Here is an 18,936-nt window from a genome sequence, read left to right on the forward strand (position 1 = left end):
CTTTTTTGTTTAAACTTTTAAAAATCTTTTTAATATAGCCTACAGTATATATATTTTTTATGTAGGAAACGAAAAAAGGGGATATTTACTTGCGACCAGGCCTGGAATTTCGTAATATAAGGGGCAAGGCCTTGGCCTTTGGTGTTGTCCATTTTTTGAGGAGACAAAGGCCAAATGCAGGAAGGCAACAAGACAATCAAATACAACAAGATTTTAGTCCATTGAAATAATGAATTTAAGGGTTAAGGATGATTTTAAATTTAATATGTAGACTATCTGCAGTGAAATAGATAAATGATGGTATTTACAATCTGATCCATGCTCAGCCTTGCACCAATCAAAGTTACTGGATTGGTTTAAAGATGGGGAGAGTTAAGAATTCAAAATCTCAACAAAAGACACTGGTGTCTACATGACAAGAAAGAGACAGAGGAGACTGTGGTACAGTCAGCTTGGGCATTAAGGCCACTGTGGCCCTCGGGCCATGACATTTTTTTGATGGGCACAAGGCCAAACTGAGGGGCAACGATGGCCATGGCCTTCGTGGCCTCCCTGAAATTCCTTCCCTGCTTACGACCCATAAAAGTGGTCCGCAACTCAAGGAAACAGTGCCCAATACACTTTGTTGTACGGCGATAGCCGATCTACAAGCTGGCAGCAGCAGCTTCTAAAAAACTGCTACAATGACAAATGGGGAGGCCAGGTTGAAAGTGCATAAACACACACAACAAGTTTTGTTGATGTATGCACTCAAGGTGGGATGGTGTTCTCTGAAAAGGTTTGTTTCATTGAATACTGTGAGAATGCAGCATAAGAGAGAAGGGTCTTTTTTTTTATTCAAAATAAACTGCATTTCTACATAACTTAACCTCTTGGTCAAGAAACAGCCACTATGACTCTATGAAAAATAATAATGCATCAAGGATAGCATACACAGCATTGTACAGATATTGAGTGGATCAGGGGAGGAAATGATTATTCAAAGAATGGCTATTTCATATTTGAAATTGGACTCACAAAAAAACATTATGTTGCCTAAAGTGATAGCAGACCTATGTTGCAGTCCGTTAGGCCATCTTCAAGATCAAACAAGGACAAACAATTAATATAAATGAAATAGCCTTCAACGCAACACATCACAACTATGATTTGGATAATGAAAACTGGGTACACTGTGTTAAACCTGAGGCTTTCACGCTATTGAATAGTGTAACAGTTTCAACAAACAACAAACCATTTTAATGAATGAAATGGCCTCACAACAAACTATATAATTCCAATCCCACTGTTTACGTATTTCACACACAGGTTGTAGTGGCAGCTATTCTCAATAGCACCACTTGCTGGTGCGGTTAATGAAGAATGATGTCGACACAAACGAGACCCATCAGCAGACTGAGCTGATGGCAAATAGTTGTGAAAATCTTGGCTCCAATTCCTTCGGTAGGACTTGCAATTAATCATTTTAGCAGGATCCACCGCCCCAGACCTGGCTTCAGTCTGCATGCACTGCACAACCAAGGTTATAAGGACATTGACAATTTAAATTTATGATGATCGCTTGTTTAGAAGAGATGCCATGCTTGTTGTTTACAACATAATATTCATCATTATTATATTTATTAGGGGGGGGAAGTCAAATGCTTGATGACTTGATGAACGTACTAAGCTTTGCTCATGCTAAATCACTGATTGTTCAATGTCAAAGGAAAGCTTTCCGTACGGAAGGCTTTGGTATAAGCTGTCTGCTTCATTACATCTATTGACATGTAACAGGTGATACGACTAAAGCCTGCTCCCTGGGGATGCATTCCTCCACTGCTATAGCATTTATAGAAGAGCAACATTGCCTCAACAATTGTTGATGATGAACCAGAACCCCTTATTATTATTTTTTTAAATCAGTATCGGAATTATCTGATTATAGGTATAATAAGCAGAGAAACATTATAGTGTAAGCACAAAGCTTTGAAAATAATCATGTCACAAAAAACTGGACCGCTTTAATCAAGTTATTTTCTGAACTAATAGTTCTGTGTCATGGAAATGTGGGAGACATCTAAATTCTTCCCCTTGTCTTACACTGATACCCTTTTTATTTCATAAACTTTATAATCAAAAAAATATTGTTTTGGCATACAATGGAATACAATTAGGAGGCCTTGTGCTCAGCACAGTTGAAATATTGCATCAATTTATGTAATGTAACGCATCAGGGCACGTTGTGAGCTTGTAGATTGGCTTTTTTCACTATCATTGATATTTGTTGATCATTTCTGGAAAATCTTTGAATTTTGGGGGGAAATTTTCTAATTTTCAATACTTTAAAATCAGTGTTCACCAGTACTTTAACTCAAGTACGAATTTGACGGAGCAACTTCCACTTGTTGAGTAATATTTGACCAGGAGCATCAATACTGTGACTCAAGTATCGAGCGGCAGTGGCTCACAAGGTAGAAGGCCGCTTGGGAACCGAAAGGTACCCAGTTCCATCCTGAGCCCCCCTGGAGTTAGTGCCGAAGTGTCCTTGAGCAAGACACTGAACCGCTAATTGCTCCCGATGAGCAGGTTGGTGCTTTGCATGGTTTCCTCTGCCGTCGGTGTGTGAATGGGTGAATGTAGCCTTAGATAAAGGCACTATATAAATGCACCATTTACCAAGTACTGGGGTTGAGTACTTAGTCCACCACTGAAAAGAGATTGACGAGCATGGCAAGCTCTCATCCTTTTACACCACTTGGAACTGTGAACAGTTGATGTGACCCAGACAGTCTGACTTGCAGCTATTATGGAAAATCGGTGAATGGCTTGTCTACTGTATATGTTACAGTATGATTGGAAAACCAGTCAGATTGAAAAAGGAGTGCTTGTTTTCTTGCGCTCCACCGCGGCGGGGCACCCCGTCAAAAAAAGAAACGACGTCTCGGAGGTACCGAGACTAGGGCGGGGCAATGATTTACGATTCTGTCCCTATTAGGACATAACTCGGACGGCGCTGAGTCAGCTGAAGGTGACTTCGCAACACTCGACACACCGACTCGCTCGCCTAAGCTCGCTCAGCGGTGCCTCTTGTGGCTCAAGTCACCTTCAGACGGCGTGCCTCCGTCGGTGAAAACGAGTGCACCTTTTTCAATCTGACTGGTTTTCCAGTCATACTGTGACATATACTGTATATCTATCCTTGGATGGCTCCAGCTTGGAATCTATGCAGAGCCTATTCTAGTTTGACATACTGTAACTGACTAATAGGCATAATGAAAAACACATTTTACCTCCCACTCTTTAGTCAAGCACACAGGAAAACAAAGCACTCAACATCTGCAATCAGTGTAATCAAGTGTGAGAATAAGCATCAGACTGGAATGTAATGACACAGAACTGTTGCCTTGGAGGTCAACCACCTCATTATAGTCAAGAGACTCATTTTAGGGCTGGGCGATATGCCCAAAATATCATATCACAATATTTTGCAGTACTATGTGATATGATATGACATGTTGTTTGTCTTTAACTTATAAAACAATTGTCATGGTCCTATTCCATTCAAAGTGGTCGGTTTTATTTTACTTTTTAATTCTGCTGCAAGGGGAAAAAAATGTATTCACTTAAAAATATACAGTATGTTTTGTTTTGCGATATGTACATCATTGATGAGGGTTAGTAGAAATCCATATCTTTTCATGGATCCATGACGGTATATCTTCATATTCGGTATACCTTCCAGTAGGAATGCCCAACATTCGAAGTTTCCAGTAGGGTTTATTATAAAGAAAATGTGATTCTGGGTGCAGATGCAGACTTCTAAAAAACACAGCATTCTTATTACCTGATTTATTAGGCCTACTAAGTTTGTTTGTTTTGTTCTATTTACCCCTTTTTCTCCCCAATTTAGTCGTTATGCCGATTAAAGAATTTACATGTCATATTTTTACATACTGTAAAGGATCACTTCACCCAATCCTCACTAATGCTCACTATAAGATGGTTCTATTTCTGTCTACTCACTCTGTGTCTCAGAGGAGGGCTGTGGACAGTCCAGAAACATGCCTACCAGTGACATCATTGGTAGGAAGTTTTAAAACATTGTCTTTCTTACTTTCTTTCTTTTTGTCTCCGCCAGGCCGAAAAGATTTTCAGATGGGGGTCCGTGGCCAAATACATATTAACTTGGGTCCTTCACATGAAAACGTTGGAGAACCAGTGACTTACAGTACAGCACTAAATTGTGACAATGTGAACTACAATAATGCAGTGCTGTGGTGGTTGTGTTTCTTGCAGTGTGTAACCTAACTTAGGTTATGTACAGTGTAGCTCTGTTCTATCCTGCAACCACATGATTGATGGTTGGTGTGTCACCAACACATAACTTTAAAAGGTGCTGAAAGTGATTTTTTTTCTTTAAAATAAAAAGTTTATTGTTAAAAAGTTAAAGCTCTTGTTTTGTTTGTCTCTAAATTTCATGTAAATGTCTGTCTTTTATGTTTTATTTTATACTGTCTCAAAAGTATTCTCAATAAAAAAAAGTGAAAAAAAAAGAAAGTTAAAGCTCTAAATTCCAATAGTAATTATTGCTATAGACAGTTACTAACAGTAATAGGGGTCTCTCCGTCTCTCCAGTTAACAGAAAGTACATTTTCAGGTGTGTTACAAATTTCATTCGATCAGGAGAGAGAACCCCACAAAGCTTGTGTTCCACTGCCAGTTTTGTCTGCTCATTTATTTGTTTCATCACTACACTTCCGTCCGAGTTCAGTTGTTTATTGGAATATAATAGAGCTATGTACTGTAACACTTATTTTTAACAAAAATATCACTTACATCACCTTTAAGATGTGCTTAAAGTTCTGCATATTAAACGTGTGTGTGTGTGTGTGTGTGTGTGTGTGTGTGTGTGTGTGTGTGTGTGTGTGTGTGTGTCAGAGAGAGAGACAGAGGGAGAGACAGAGGGAGAGAGAAAGAGAGAGATAGTTGTGTTGATACACCAGCATGACGTTGTTTTGTGTGCATCAGAGCTCTACTGTAGGTCTCTTCAGTGACATTACCCTGTGTATTCTGTTCTTTGAGTCTGCAGGTGTATATAATGGATCATCAGGGAGAATGGATGCACCATGTGTAACTAAGTGCAGTGTTTACAGGGCTGTGACCTCAGTCATTATGACAGACTGGTCTCTGGCTCAACAAGGTTGGGGGCGATTGAGAAACGGGGGTGGGGGGGTGTTTAATGAGATGGGCTACCCGCTACACAGTGCAGCTGTGTCTCTAACTCACAGCCTTGCACAGAGGGCCATACATTTTTCATGGCAGCTTCCATGGGAAGAGGTACGCTTATTGCTCTAGGAGACCATCCATGCTGTGGGTCTAGAATGAAGAGGATGTTCAGAAAGTGTAGCATGATCATGTCATAAATTATGCTGCTGCTTGCTGCTTACTCCCCCGTGGAGAAATAAAAACATGAATATGTACTACAGACAAGGAAAGAAAGTCCAAGGGCATGGATATGAAAAAGTACTGATACAGTAAAAATTGATCGGTACACGGAAATGAGATAAATACATGAGATAATGTCAGCATTACAATGTTCATACAGCAAGTCCATCCAGTGAGAGAAATCCATCCTAATACAATATCTCACTGAAAACAGTGATGGAGAGAGATTTATTTCATGTCACTTATAGCAACCAAGAGCTTGTGGAGTCAATGAGGTTTCAGTCAAAGGGAACAGAGCAGCAACAGACTGAATTGCCAATAAGATGCAAGGGATAATTGTTATATATTCACACGTTTATGTGCACATTCATAAACACATGCATTGCACACACATACGGACCGGTGCACACACATTCACACACAAACTTTCCAATGTGATTGTGGACGACTGAGTTAAATTATGCAAAACAGTATCTAACTGTGAAGTTGAGGCATATCTCATTTGTTGCAGTGTTTCTCTGAAAAAAGAAAACACATAATGCTATATACACAGTATTTCTAATTATACCATGGGAACAGCAATGACAACATGATAGTAAGAAATCCTTCTAATTGAATCAAATCCAATCCACTGCAAACAAACAGGCTGACATACAAGCTAATCCCAAATATAGTACCTGTCAATCTATTGAATATGTATTTCCCACTATCTATTTATTATACTGTATATATAAAGCATCCATTATATATATATATATATTTATATACTGTCAATATTTATATATATATATATATAGAGAGAGACAGAGATAGATAGATATATAGAGAGAGAGAGAGAAAGAGAGAGAGAGAGAGAGAGTGACACCATAAAACACAGTCTGTCCCTTCCTTTGCTCTGGGAAAGAGCTACAGTACCTGTAGGGGATCCAATCGGAGGAGTGCTTGGAGCTCATAATGTATCTATCGCCCTGACAGCTGGTCCCTTCCGAGAGTGAGGCCAACGGCCTGCGACGGTGACAGCACGAGTGACCGTGGGGTCTGGTGACAGTGATCACAGCAACAGAGCCCACATAGCCTGTTCATCCTCTGCACACAGCCCCTCGTATTCCCCAGCTTCTCTCTGTGTTCCTTTCCGATGTCCGCTGATGCTGAGCGGCACGTCTCAGGCAGATCTCAGTCTGGAGATAACTGATGGTCCAGATGCAGAAGCCGCGCTCTTCAGTCATGCACGGCGAGCTCACAGAATAAACCCCCGTGTGCGTCTGTGTCCTCTCGCCCGTGTGCGCGGTCCCATCAATTCCTCTCCTCCTCACGCCCGCCTCTTTCTCGGCACCTCTTCTGCGCTATCTTCCCCCGCTCTTTCTCTCCCCCCCTCCCTCTCTCTCTCTCTCTGTCGTTCGCTCTCTCTCTCTCTCTCTCTCTCTCTGCACACTCTGCCCCTCCGTGTGTCTCTCTTTAAATCCCCCCTCCCCTCCCCTCCCCTTCCTCCTATGTCTAAATTTCCCTCTCTTCCTCGCCCAGTCTCACTCTCTCCATCTCTCTCACAGCGATGGCCACAGGCTTCAGGAGGAGGAAACAGGTAATGGTGAATCCCCTTTGTCTTGATCCTTTGATGTTTCAGCTACGCAGCTTCTCTACGGTGCGACCCTATCTTTACACTACCCCCCCCATCTCTTTCTCTCCTGCTACCCCCCCCCCCCCTCTCTCTCTCTCCCTCAGTCTTCCTCACACTGTGTGTGCCACTCAGGCCATGTAAAGCAGGGAATCAGATGTGTTTTCTCAAACCACAATTTATGTATTCCTTCAAAGCAATCGCCATCAGCATATGACTGTTCAGACTACTTTAATTAAAACACGCAGACAACACAGACAAAGGCACACTGTGATAGTGCCACGGCTCTCTGAACCCCCTCTCTCACACGCATCTGCTTCCGCCCTCTTCCAAACCCAACACCCCCAGCCCGCCCCCACCCACGCTACCACCACATAAGCACACACACCTCTCTGTGTGTTCCCAGGGTTATTTAAGAGTCCATCTACCGACAGTTAAACCCACTGAATACATTATTGATCTCAATCACTTCAACCCTAGTATCCCTATTCTGGGCCTAACATTCGGCAAAAATAGCAGATCTACAATTTCGTATCGCGTCGAGTTCAGAGCACTTGGATATCCGGTCAAAGTCTCGGGTTTAAGTGGTTAAAGCTGCTGTGTGAGGCATGGATTAGATCCACTTCAGATGGTGCAACTGTGTGCTTCACATGGGGTTATCGGATCACGACTATGGAATAGTAGAAAATAGTGCAACAATCTTGAAATATGGTCACGTGGGATAAGATCTGTTTCCAGCAGATGTAGATAGAAGCATCTTAACATCTAGTGACTTCTTCTAAGGGCACATATTATGTTATTACTACACCTACGTCACACAGCTAATGAGTCATAGTGTCGGGGGCTTTGTCAGAGTAACCGTTGTACCCGTCGGTCTGTGTCCCTTTTGTGCCCATATATGGAGATCTGTATCTGTCAGTCCTTGTCACTTGAATGCCCATATATTGAGATCCCTGTTGTCATCAATAAATATATCGACATGCCCATATATGGGCATATCGGTTGGATCGGCGGTTCTGGACAAATGCAATTCCGAGTTTGAAGTCGAACGGTTCCTCCCATAAGCCAATTTTAATATAAGATATTATTATAATTTGTATTATTAAATCAATAAACCCCCTCAGGCATAAAGTCATATTCGCCGTATTTCATCATGTGTACATTACACCCCTCCCTGTCCTGTTACAGCAGTTACAGTCACTTTGATTTAGACCTGTAAACTTGTGGTGTAGAGCAGTGTGGCTTCCAGGGACCCCCAAGGATCCTGGAGGGGGTTCCAGGGACCCCCAGCAAAACGAGTTAATATAGCATCATAACCACTTTAACCGTATAATATACATCAGCTATTTGAAAATAGCCTAACTACAAGCTCACAACACGTCACATTGAACTTGTAGATTGGCTATTTAAAAACAAAAAATATTTTAACAACACAAATCTTGTATGGGGGTCGCTGGCACAAAATATTTTTGGTCTGCGGCCAAATATATTAATTTGGCCGCAGTTGAGAACCACTGGTGTAGAGGAACTAGGAGGAACTTCAGTGTGTGTGCGTGCACACTCCACACACATGCACGTACACACACATGCACGTACACATATACTGTATCAGTACCAGTTGTACATTGCTGAATAGCACATCCCCACAGGTCAGAACGACTGCCAGTCACTCCTCTAAAAAAAATAACACACTGCATGAATTCTGCCTTCATTATGCATTCATAACAGTGAACTGTACCTTAGAGAGTTTCAAATTATAGTCAGTCAGCGTGGCCTAGTATTTGTATGTGGAAAATTCCAATGTAGCTACTGTACAATGTGTGTATAATATTGTTTAAAAATGACTATCTTTGTTTTAACTCTAGCTTTAGAGGAATAACATTCTATTCAAATGTTTCTGCTCTACCATCGACTATTGAACACTTCAAAGGGGGTTTTGAAAGATTTAACACATTTTCACAATTCTCTTTGAAACAAATAACATTCAATGTCTCTCTCCAGATCACACATATAATATTACATAAAATGTTTAGTTTTTCTTCACAAAAACGAAACCTAGTTTAAGAGTACCGGTATGAACTATAAAACAAATAAACAACATCCTATATAAGTATCTAAAATGTAGAATTTTCCAATAGATAACATATTTCATTACCTACAATGAGTAGCTACTGTACGTAGTCTTAATAAGAAAAAGAATGTCAGTGAATATAATGAGCAACCCATCACATACTCATTATCTAGCTATATTACATTATCCGGTTTTATTACATTATGAACTAATTGAACAGGAAAACGTTATTACATTATGAAACGTCTTATCGTTATCTGGTGGTTTTATTACATTATCCAGTGTTACATGATATTCACTTTAGCAAATTCTTATGCCTAATTTATACTTCAACATACAACTATATCACAATTTGTCTTGATTGATGCAATCGTGTGACAAATTATAAATAAGCCCTTATGTAATATGCCTATCGCCTGTCGGGTGGAAACCTCATATGTCCAAAACTGTTACATTTCAGGATTCAAATTAAATTATAGTACCAAAAGTAGCAGATCTACAAGCTCAAAACGCGTCGCTTCGGGCCGCGTTTCGAGCTTGTGGATCTGCTACTTTGATGCTTTAGTGTGACATAGTATGATGAAGTGTTGATTTACGAAAAAACACAAGAAGTTAGAATTGTCGAGATAACAGGTATTTCTGCCCGACAGCAAAATATATGACTATATATGAGCATTTTTTGGGCGGAGCGCTCTGAGCGCCTCAAGTGGAAGATATTGCTCATCACTCTCAGGTTTGATCCTCCTGGCTGTGTCTGACAATCCGATCATTTACGGCCTGATGTTTTCTGTTGTTTCAGCTAGGCTATTTGCTAAAAAATAACCTTATGGTAATTGTTCGGGCCGGGCCCTGTTCGGGCCGGCCCAGTTAGGGGCGGGCCTTAATTTTCAGGCCCGTTGAGAACTCTACTCTGGACATGAAATCCAAAACGCTCTTCCGCCTCATAAAACGCTATTTGTAGACAGGGCCCCTAATGTTGCGCAATAAAGGCCATTGGACTGCCAAAATCAAATTGGGATGGTCGGACGGACCACCATCCTTAGAGCCCATGATAGCAGGCCTAAACATTTTTGCACAAATAAGCTCCTTGGCCAATGGCCATTCATATTATGGTAGAGCATACAAGCTTTTCAAATCTTTTGTACTATTGTCAATGTCATACTGTATCTCAAAATTACACTTCCTCTACTCTTCCTCTTATGTCCACAATCAAGTTGTACAGGCAGTTATATAACTCCGGTGTTCTAGTGGCATTTCAAAGTGACCTAACATTTAAGTGTGTGTGAGTGTTAGTGAAATGTTTGTGATTAAAGAGGAAGGCTGGCAGGTGGGTGTCAGGGGAGCAATAGTGTGGCCAGCCCAGTCTGGAGAGCCCTTAGGCTGGATGTGTTCACTTCATTATGGTGGTATACTGTAGGTTGGAAATTCAAAGTTTATAATCCAAAACAAAAACTCAGACCTGCATGTCTTCATTGGGAAGTATTGTAGCCTACAGGTGCTGCAAGTCGTATGCACTTAACCTCACCTTCTACAGAGTTTATGTCAGTGGTGGACATGCCTAACACATGTTTTTAAACCAGACATTCCACAGAGGAACAGGTGTAAACAAAGCAGGTTGCTATTTGATGCTGGAAGAAGCCCTTTGAAGTTCAGCTTTAGTCATGACACAGTCCTGCACTCTTATCGTGACTTTGTGCTTTCACTTCATACACTCAATGTCAGAAATGCAATCTCCTTCTTGATGGAAATGTCAAACGTGCCTGGGGCAGAAATGGTATTCTCCTAACCAAATTCAATTTAGCCAGGCCACTCTTTTTAAGAAGCTTTACCAGAGACATTTTATTGTTGGTAAGTGGAGGATGGCGGAATCACTGATTGTCATAATGGGTCTGGGCACAGAAGAGCCATACATAAATGGAGCACTGGTTTGTGTCTGTCTCATAGAAACAAACTGGCTGAGACAAAGCTGCAGACCTGAGTACCACAGAGGTATATAGCCTTATAATAATACTACAACAGTCTGATAGGACATTTATACCATATGGCCATTATATATAAGTCTGATGCAGATCATAAGAATATAGAAGTCTGATAGGCCATGTAGGCCATAACAATATAGCATTCTGATAGGGCATTCATACATATAGCCATAACAATATAGCAGTATGACACGGCATTCATACCATATAGCCTTTACAATATAGCAGTCTGATACGTCATTCATACCATATAGCCTTTACAATATAGCAAGCAGTCTGATAGGGCATTCATATATACTGAAGCCTTTACAATATACAGTAGCAGTCTGATAGGGCATTTTTACCGTATAGGCTTAAAGGGATATTTCACTTTAAAAAAAACTTTGGGTCATTTTATCGTCTACTCAGGCTTTTGTGAGCCCCACAGAACGTTTTTAAGTTGCTCGATTCATTATTTAGAAATTTGATATTCATTTTATCAGACACGCCTATACAAACCCATTATAACTTCAAACTCAATTTTTAGCATGTTAGATTAATCAAAAACACCCGTCCTTGGTTCTGGTGACTCACCCTGCCCTCCTAATACGCGAGGGGGCCGTGTTTTTTCGATAACTTTTTTCATTTATTTTTTATATATTTTTTTGAAAATGTAAAAAATTAAATACAATAAAAAAAATAAAATAAAATAAATGAAAAAAGTAATCGATATCAAATATCAAATATCTAAATAATGAATCAAGCAACTTAGAAACGGTCTGGGGGGCTCACAAAAGCCTGAGTAGATGATAAAATGACCCAAAGTTTTTTTTAAGTGAAATATCCCTTTAAGAATATACTGTAGCAGTCTGACATGACATGGTGACCGGGCCAGGCCAACTCATTCTCACAGATTGTATTCATTCTTCCATTCTCTCCGTGACACATAGAATTTATCCATGATTTGAAATTCTGCATCAGGGCAATATTGTATCTATTATTAAGAGTTTTATCATTTGTTTTATAATGTTATGTGTACAGACAATTGAAAACATTTTCTTGTTTTTAGCTTTTTACCCCTTTTGTCTCTCAAATTGTGTTGTTATGCCAATTGATTCCTCCCCAGAGTCCCCACACACATTTCTGTGTTGTCACCGCTGTCGTATCCTACTGACTCAACTGCCAGTGAGGAGACCCCACCGGGAGGACGTAGCACCTTCGTCCTACTCCTCTCGCCAAACACTCCCTTGCTGACAGGTGCCGCCCCAGGCCATAGGATTACATGCCAGGACAATTATCACCCTCCCCGCCCGGCTTCCCTCCCCCCGAACACGGGCCAATTGTGTTCATGTAGACGATCGACAAAAGCCGGATGCACCACGGTGGATTCAAACCCACAACCTCCCTGCAAACCACCACCACAGAGGTTGTGGGTTCGAATCCACCGTGGTGCAAACATTTGTTTTTAAGGATGGCCTGTGGTCATGATATCTTTATAAATAGTAGTGGTGGAGAAAGGTTTTTTGGGTCTCAGTGGTCCTGTGGTGATAAATAATACCAGAAGTAACGATAGCCTCGAGTCCACAGTCACGCTCACAGCGAGTGTATTCTGTGCAACGAGCTGAGTCAGTCCATGATGTCCTCTTCAATGGAGTCAGTCCACTTTGGGATTTCAAAGTGTTACCCTAGGGCTCCTCCTGGTCCCTCTCCTAAATGATAAAATTAAATGGACGCTCGGGTCATGTTTTGGAGGACGTGTATTGTACTGTACCGTACCTACAGTACTGTACCATTTAATAATGATGATCACTTGTTTAATTATGCAGGAACAAAATAGTTCCCAGTGTGGCAGGGACAAAAGACAGGACATGTGACAACAGCATAACATCTTGTGAGTGTGTGTAACCTGATCGCAGTACAGCGTTAGCGGCTCAAAGGGCTATGCTGTATGCACACACCTACAAGCTGCTTGTAAGCCTTCTATTTGCAATATAATCCTGGTGATGTGAAAACACCATGTACTGTATTTATCCAATAAATTAGTAGAAAATATGTGTTTGGAAAATACAAGCCACTGAGACCTCTTCTCACTCAGGAAAGAGGCCAAAAACAGCCACATTTAACTAAATCTGTTACTGTATAGAGCTTTCAAGCCTCTTCAAGAGCAACTTCAAAACTCAGATTACTTTCGATAGTCAATGCAGTCAGTTGAAAGTCTGTGTGAAAAACATTCTCCACATTCTCAACATTCTCTTTCATTATTCATTCCATCATTAAGTGCAAGTGTACAGTCTGATGCTTCAGCGATGGTAGTGTCAGCGACATAAGTAGCCTTGGGAACCAATGGCTCCTGAGCCATGTGGCGTATAGGGGCCATGTGTTTCTGTAGCATGGGGTGGCTTGATGAGCAAGTACACCCCCCATCCATGATGTACAAGTACACCCCCTGGACATACCCCCAATCCGACCCTTGATGCCAAAGTCAAGGTCAAAGTCACACTATATTGTTAAATCTTGTGCACAGGTACATAAGAGTCAAACTTATTTTTGTTTGGCTTCCTTCAGACAATGCAGCAGCATAGATAATAATAACAATGATAATAATAATAAATGAAGAAAAAGATTGTGAGTGCAAAGCAGGGAGGCACTGGGTACAATGTTTATATATAGTCTCTAGTATGACCATACCAGGTGATTGAACGTCAATCTCAGGGCGGACACTCTAACCAAAGGCCATTGAGCTCAACGAAAATAACAGTTGGACCACCAACAGATGGTCTGCAAAATGTACTGCAAAAAATAAGCTATTGTACCCTTGTAAGACAAGACCCTAACTCTAACTCTTATTTCCATTAGGCTACATCCACTATTGTATCGTTATTGGTAACTTTTATTGTACATTTGTATTATTATTCTTACTTTGTTTTATTGTATCAAAACCCTTCTTGATTCTTGACACCTTTCTTATAGTAACATGCAGGTCAATCTGGGAACCCATCGCCAAATAAAAAGGAAAAACAGCGCCCTCTGCTGTTTTTTACTTATTCATTTGGCTCTGGGCGGAGCTGAACGGACGGCCCGTGCTCAGGGAAACCGGGGTTTGGGTCTGCCTTCAGCCTTTCACTTCCGGTGGTGCGACTATGTTTTCATTCCCACTAACAATATTTCTACACAGAACACTAACACCACTTCTCCCAGAGAACATGGATCGTTTTGGTTATAAGCCCACTTGTTTCTATGATGAAAGAGCAATTTAAAATGTTACTAACTTTCCGTGGTTTTGTCGGCTTCGAGGACGCTATTGTTAAATGAGTTTCGGTTTGTTTCCAGTGGGGAACGAACGGCACACACGTAAAGCCCACTTGTAGCCAATGTGTCACAGGTTGACAGATTCAAACGCAGAGCAGAATCTGTTCTTGAGAGATTACATGCAGGTAAATACAAACACACTCATGGAAAATGGCATTCTAGATTTAAAAACCTTGGCTTCTTGGTTTGACTAAGGTTTCAGGTGCATTAGGGTTTGTGTCTGAAACCAAAGAGGGAGGTCACAGTTGCTGCGAGGGAGTTGTACAAACAGTAGTGTGAGAGAGAGAGAGAGAGAGAGTGATGGTCCATTGTGGAACCTTGGGCCGTCAACCTTTACTTTATAGAGTGCAGTCAGAAGACAGGCCTTGATAGCCACAGCGTTGATATACTGAATGTAATAGATAAGAACTTCAGAATTCTCCAGGCGCTCAACCGAACGCTTGTTTGCATGCAGACTTAGATGTGGAGCGATTTGCCTTCGTGATATATCAGGTCGTATTGTTTTAATATCATTAATTTGCTGTTCTTTTATCCACATAGTATAGAGGGAATCTCCCTTGTTTGTCAATAAAGATGCCTTGCGCATGTGAACGGTAATTCCTGTGTATGTTGTCTATAAACTGGACTTTAGGGTTTTATTGAACCAAGAGTGACAGGTCTGCCACGGCACATCAGCTGGTGACCCCGACCGTGACCCTGTCCAGTCCAGACGACCGTTGGATCCATAGGATTCAAACAACAATTCGCCCATACACTATGTGCTACAATTCCTAGGGGCCCCAGGAAGGGTACACACGGTGCTATATGTGAATTGTATTATATCAAATTTAGGTCAATTGTTAAAGATAATGTGTAAAAATGATTCTTTGCATGTGAAGTCACCACTGAACAGCAGATTGAATGACCTTTGTGTATTAAGCTAGGCTTTGAACTCCCTTTACCCCATGATGTCCCGTTAGGTTGGCTGGGTGGACCGATTATCCTCCCAGCAACGGCCCCGAAGTTACGCCGGGTTCAAAGGAAAAGATAGCGTATAGCCTATGTTTAGCTCCAGCATCCGAGCGAGGTGACGTGAACGGCTGGCCCTGCAGCCTAGGGATGCCCCCTAAATAGAAGGTTTAGACTTACAGTGAGGTCTTGAAAAAATATACACTGCGACCGTAAAAGGTTTAGACTTACAGTGAGGTCTTGACAAAAATATACACTGCGACCGAGTAAAGGTTTAGACTTACAGTGAGGTCTTGACAAAAATATACACTGCGACCGTTTGTTTGTTTGTTTTGTTTTGTCTTGTATGTAACAAAGAAGGTTTAGACTTACAGTGAGGTCTTGAAAAAAAATATATATACACTGCGACCGTAAAAGGTTTAGACTTACAGTGAGGTCTTGACAAAAATATACACTGCGACCGAGTAAAGGTTTAGACTTACAGTGAGGTCTTGACAAAAATATACACTGCGACCGTTTGTTTGTTTGTTTTGTTTTGTCTTGTATGTAACAAAGAAGGTTTAGACTTACAGTGAGGTCTTGAAAAAAAATATATACACTGCGACCGTAAAAGGTTTAGACTTACAGTGAGGTCTTGACAAAAATATACACTGCGACCGAGTAAAGGTTTAGACTTACAGTGAGGTCTTGACAAAAATATACACTGCGACCGTTTGTTTGTTTGTTTGTTTTGTCTTGTATGTAACAAAGTTGGTATATTGTGTCATTGTTAAGTGTACATGTTTGTATCTACTGTAAGCAGGAGGTGTGCTGCACACAGACTGCTGGTCCGTTCTGTATATGTTCGTTACGCCACCGGACACATCCCCAACTGGTTTTTACACTGAACGCCTGACAAGTGGTAACTGACCGTGTGACTGCTGCAGCTGTATGTGTGTCCCACTTTGGGGTAAGTGTTAGAGGTGAATGCATTAGGAATTGTGAGCGTATGAATGACAGGCGCACCCATTTTATACATTAGGGTCGTGGTTCAACATATTTCATATGTGCCCCTCGATCGTTGCCGTTCCTGGGTCCATATATGTAATTGGGTTGAACACAAATCATATCGTTCTGCTTGGGGTGGCCTTGTAGAGTACTACTGATTCTGGTTACTGTGGTGCATTCACAAGTGCATGGCTGCGTACCATTTTGAGTCTGACTCAGTGGGGCACAGTGATTTACTTCTGAGTGAACGGCGTGTAGGCCTGAGGACTGAGACACTAGGGGAATATTTTCCAGGGGGAGGAGAAAGAGAAAGAAACTCAGATATACCCCACATTCACGTAAGGTGCATCCAAGACACCTACTACTGTTCTTTTTTTTGCTGAATTAAAATATTTGAGTTATATTGAAGCCTATACCCCTGAGAATTTACATACTGCAGTTATCCAACGCTAGGTTGACTAGTACTTTAGTACTAGAGTTAAAAAAAAAAAAAAAAAGGAGATAATTACAGTTCATGAATTACAAAAGGCTGTTGAGCCATGCATTGAGGGAGAGAAATTGCTTATTCTTTAAATCTGTTAAAATAGACAGTTGAAAGAATGGGGGGGAAGGAAGGCGCTGTGACCTTCACCCATTACCAGCTGCCTGTAGCAGTGGCACACACACACTGATAAGATTCCCACAACACTGTCAGTGGAAAAGGAAAACTTTTTTTTTTTTCATGTGAATGCTCCCAGCTAAAATGTAGTCATGGACAGTGGAAGTAAATCTGGTTGAAATTAGTGACCCAACATGTACTTGTAGATCGACTAAATTCTCTATAGAATAATAAAAAATAAATACAATAATAATGTACTGTGACAAAACGAAGCGTTATCCGTAATAATTGTATCAACTTGTAGATCTCCTGTTTTCGTAAAATGTTATGCACAGTCTGAAATATGTTGTATAACTATTTAGTAATCCCAGAAATTAAGGACACTGATAACTAGGGAATGCCACCCTTAGATTAGATGCTTGGAGTCAGTTTAAAAAAAAAAAAAAAAAAAAAAAAAAGCGAGGTCAGAGGTGAGAAGAGAGTAGAAATATGACGTTCAAATAAATTAGTTTCTTCAGATAATTCTGCAGAAATATAGAGAAAACAGTAGCTTGCATACAATAATATTCAAATTAATCTGTATGTTTAGGTATGGGGCAACTATATTGTGTAATTATATTTTCGCTCAAATCAATTATGGTGTACAAAAAGTCAGTGTATGAGTGAGTGACATAACTAATTATAACTTTAATAATAATAATAATAATAATAATAATAATAACAATAATACGTTTAAGAATGTAAGTGGGCAGAAAGCCCAAACGCTTGTAGTGTGAACTCTTAATTCCTTGTTTCATTAGCACGGCCAAGCTGCATAACATATACTGTAGTGGAGAGTGACATTTTGGAGTGCAGTGATCATAAAACATTAGTTGTTATAGACCAAACATGGCTTGCACGCGCACATGAAGGCCAAGAGCAGAACAGAGGCCTTACTGACATCACATGCACCATAGCGAGATTTGCCACACAGACTGCAGTATCAAAATACATTCAAGTGCCACAGACACGGTGCCTGTAGGCATTCCACACATTAATATACTTACATATTCCCAAAATGGACCTTCACAGAAGTTAGAAATGTATTGATTCCACATTCGACGCTAACTTACAACATGAATGGCAGAGGTTCACTTCCAGCTATGACCTGATGGAACATGGAACTGTACTGTGTGCGCTACAAGTGAAACACCACAACATAAACCATCGTTCTGGACATGACGTAGAGGGCCAGCAATAGATACAAGCTGCGACGTGTATGAGACTCACGTCTGATGACACCTACGGGGAACAGACACCAAGCCTTGGGGAAGCTTGGGTTACTCAGACTTTGAATGTTTCAGAGACTTTACACTAGTTCACTACTATGCTATGGTCACGGACACATGACCTCTCGTCTCTTCAGTAAGTGGGAATATACGCAGCCGGGGTTGACCTCTTGCCCACTCTCTGTTGTTGTGGCCTCGACATGTGCAAATACATACATTTCTATCGATCTGGAGAGGACACAACACGACTTATGTTTATAGATACAATAGCGAGGGAGACACACACCAGAGCTATTAGTGCTTGGTCGTATAGTTATCTATAACATAATTCTGTTATGAACTTACACAACAATATGACTAAAACAAGTACAGAGTGATAACGTTAATAATGTAATATAATAAAGTAAAAAAAAAACACCCCTGTTGAGGGAGGTCCAAAAGACTTAAGTGACCAGTTCTAAAAATGCAAGGCCAGGGGCCTGTTGTTTTTTTGTTTTTTTAAAGCTGAAACTATGAAGGCACATGTTACGACTACTTAAGTTATCAGCATTGAACATATTATAATTTTTTCAATAAAGACAATACATGTAGGGAAAAATTAAGGGAGGACATTAAGATGATTTTAGTGGCGAGCAGCTCTAATTTTTCCATATCGACACTGTGCAGTAGATGTCCTTTCTTATCAAGATGTTTACAGTTCAGCTGTTTCACCCAATTCAGTGGCTGTGTCAACAAGACAGGCACAGATGAACGAGACT

At 40.7% G+C, this 18,936-nt stretch overlaps 1 protein-coding gene across 1 annotated transcript in view; it reads right to left on the minus strand.

Annotated features, from left to right (window-relative positions):
• tub (TUB bipartite transcription factor) overlaps nucleotides 1-6,471 on the minus strand; it is a gene marked incomplete at its 3' end in the record, with an annotated part of 42,598 nt that extends 36,127 nt beyond the window's left edge. Inside the window, exon 1 of the mRNA XM_080417848.1 lies at nucleotides 6,343-6,471. Coding sequence (XP_080273974.1) covers nucleotides 6,343-6,380 — 38 coding nt within the window. The 5' untranslated portion in view covers nucleotides 6,381-6,471. The remainder of the gene's footprint in view (nucleotides 1-6,342) is intronic.
• Nucleotides 6,472-18,936: the final 12,465 nt, after the last annotated feature.

Source organism: Gymnoscopelus braueri (assembly GCF_963280865.1).
Source record: "Gymnoscopelus braueri genome assembly, chromosome: 1".
In the NCBI taxonomy this organism is placed as follows: Eukaryota; Metazoa; Chordata; class Actinopteri; order Myctophiformes; family Myctophidae; genus Gymnoscopelus; species Gymnoscopelus braueri.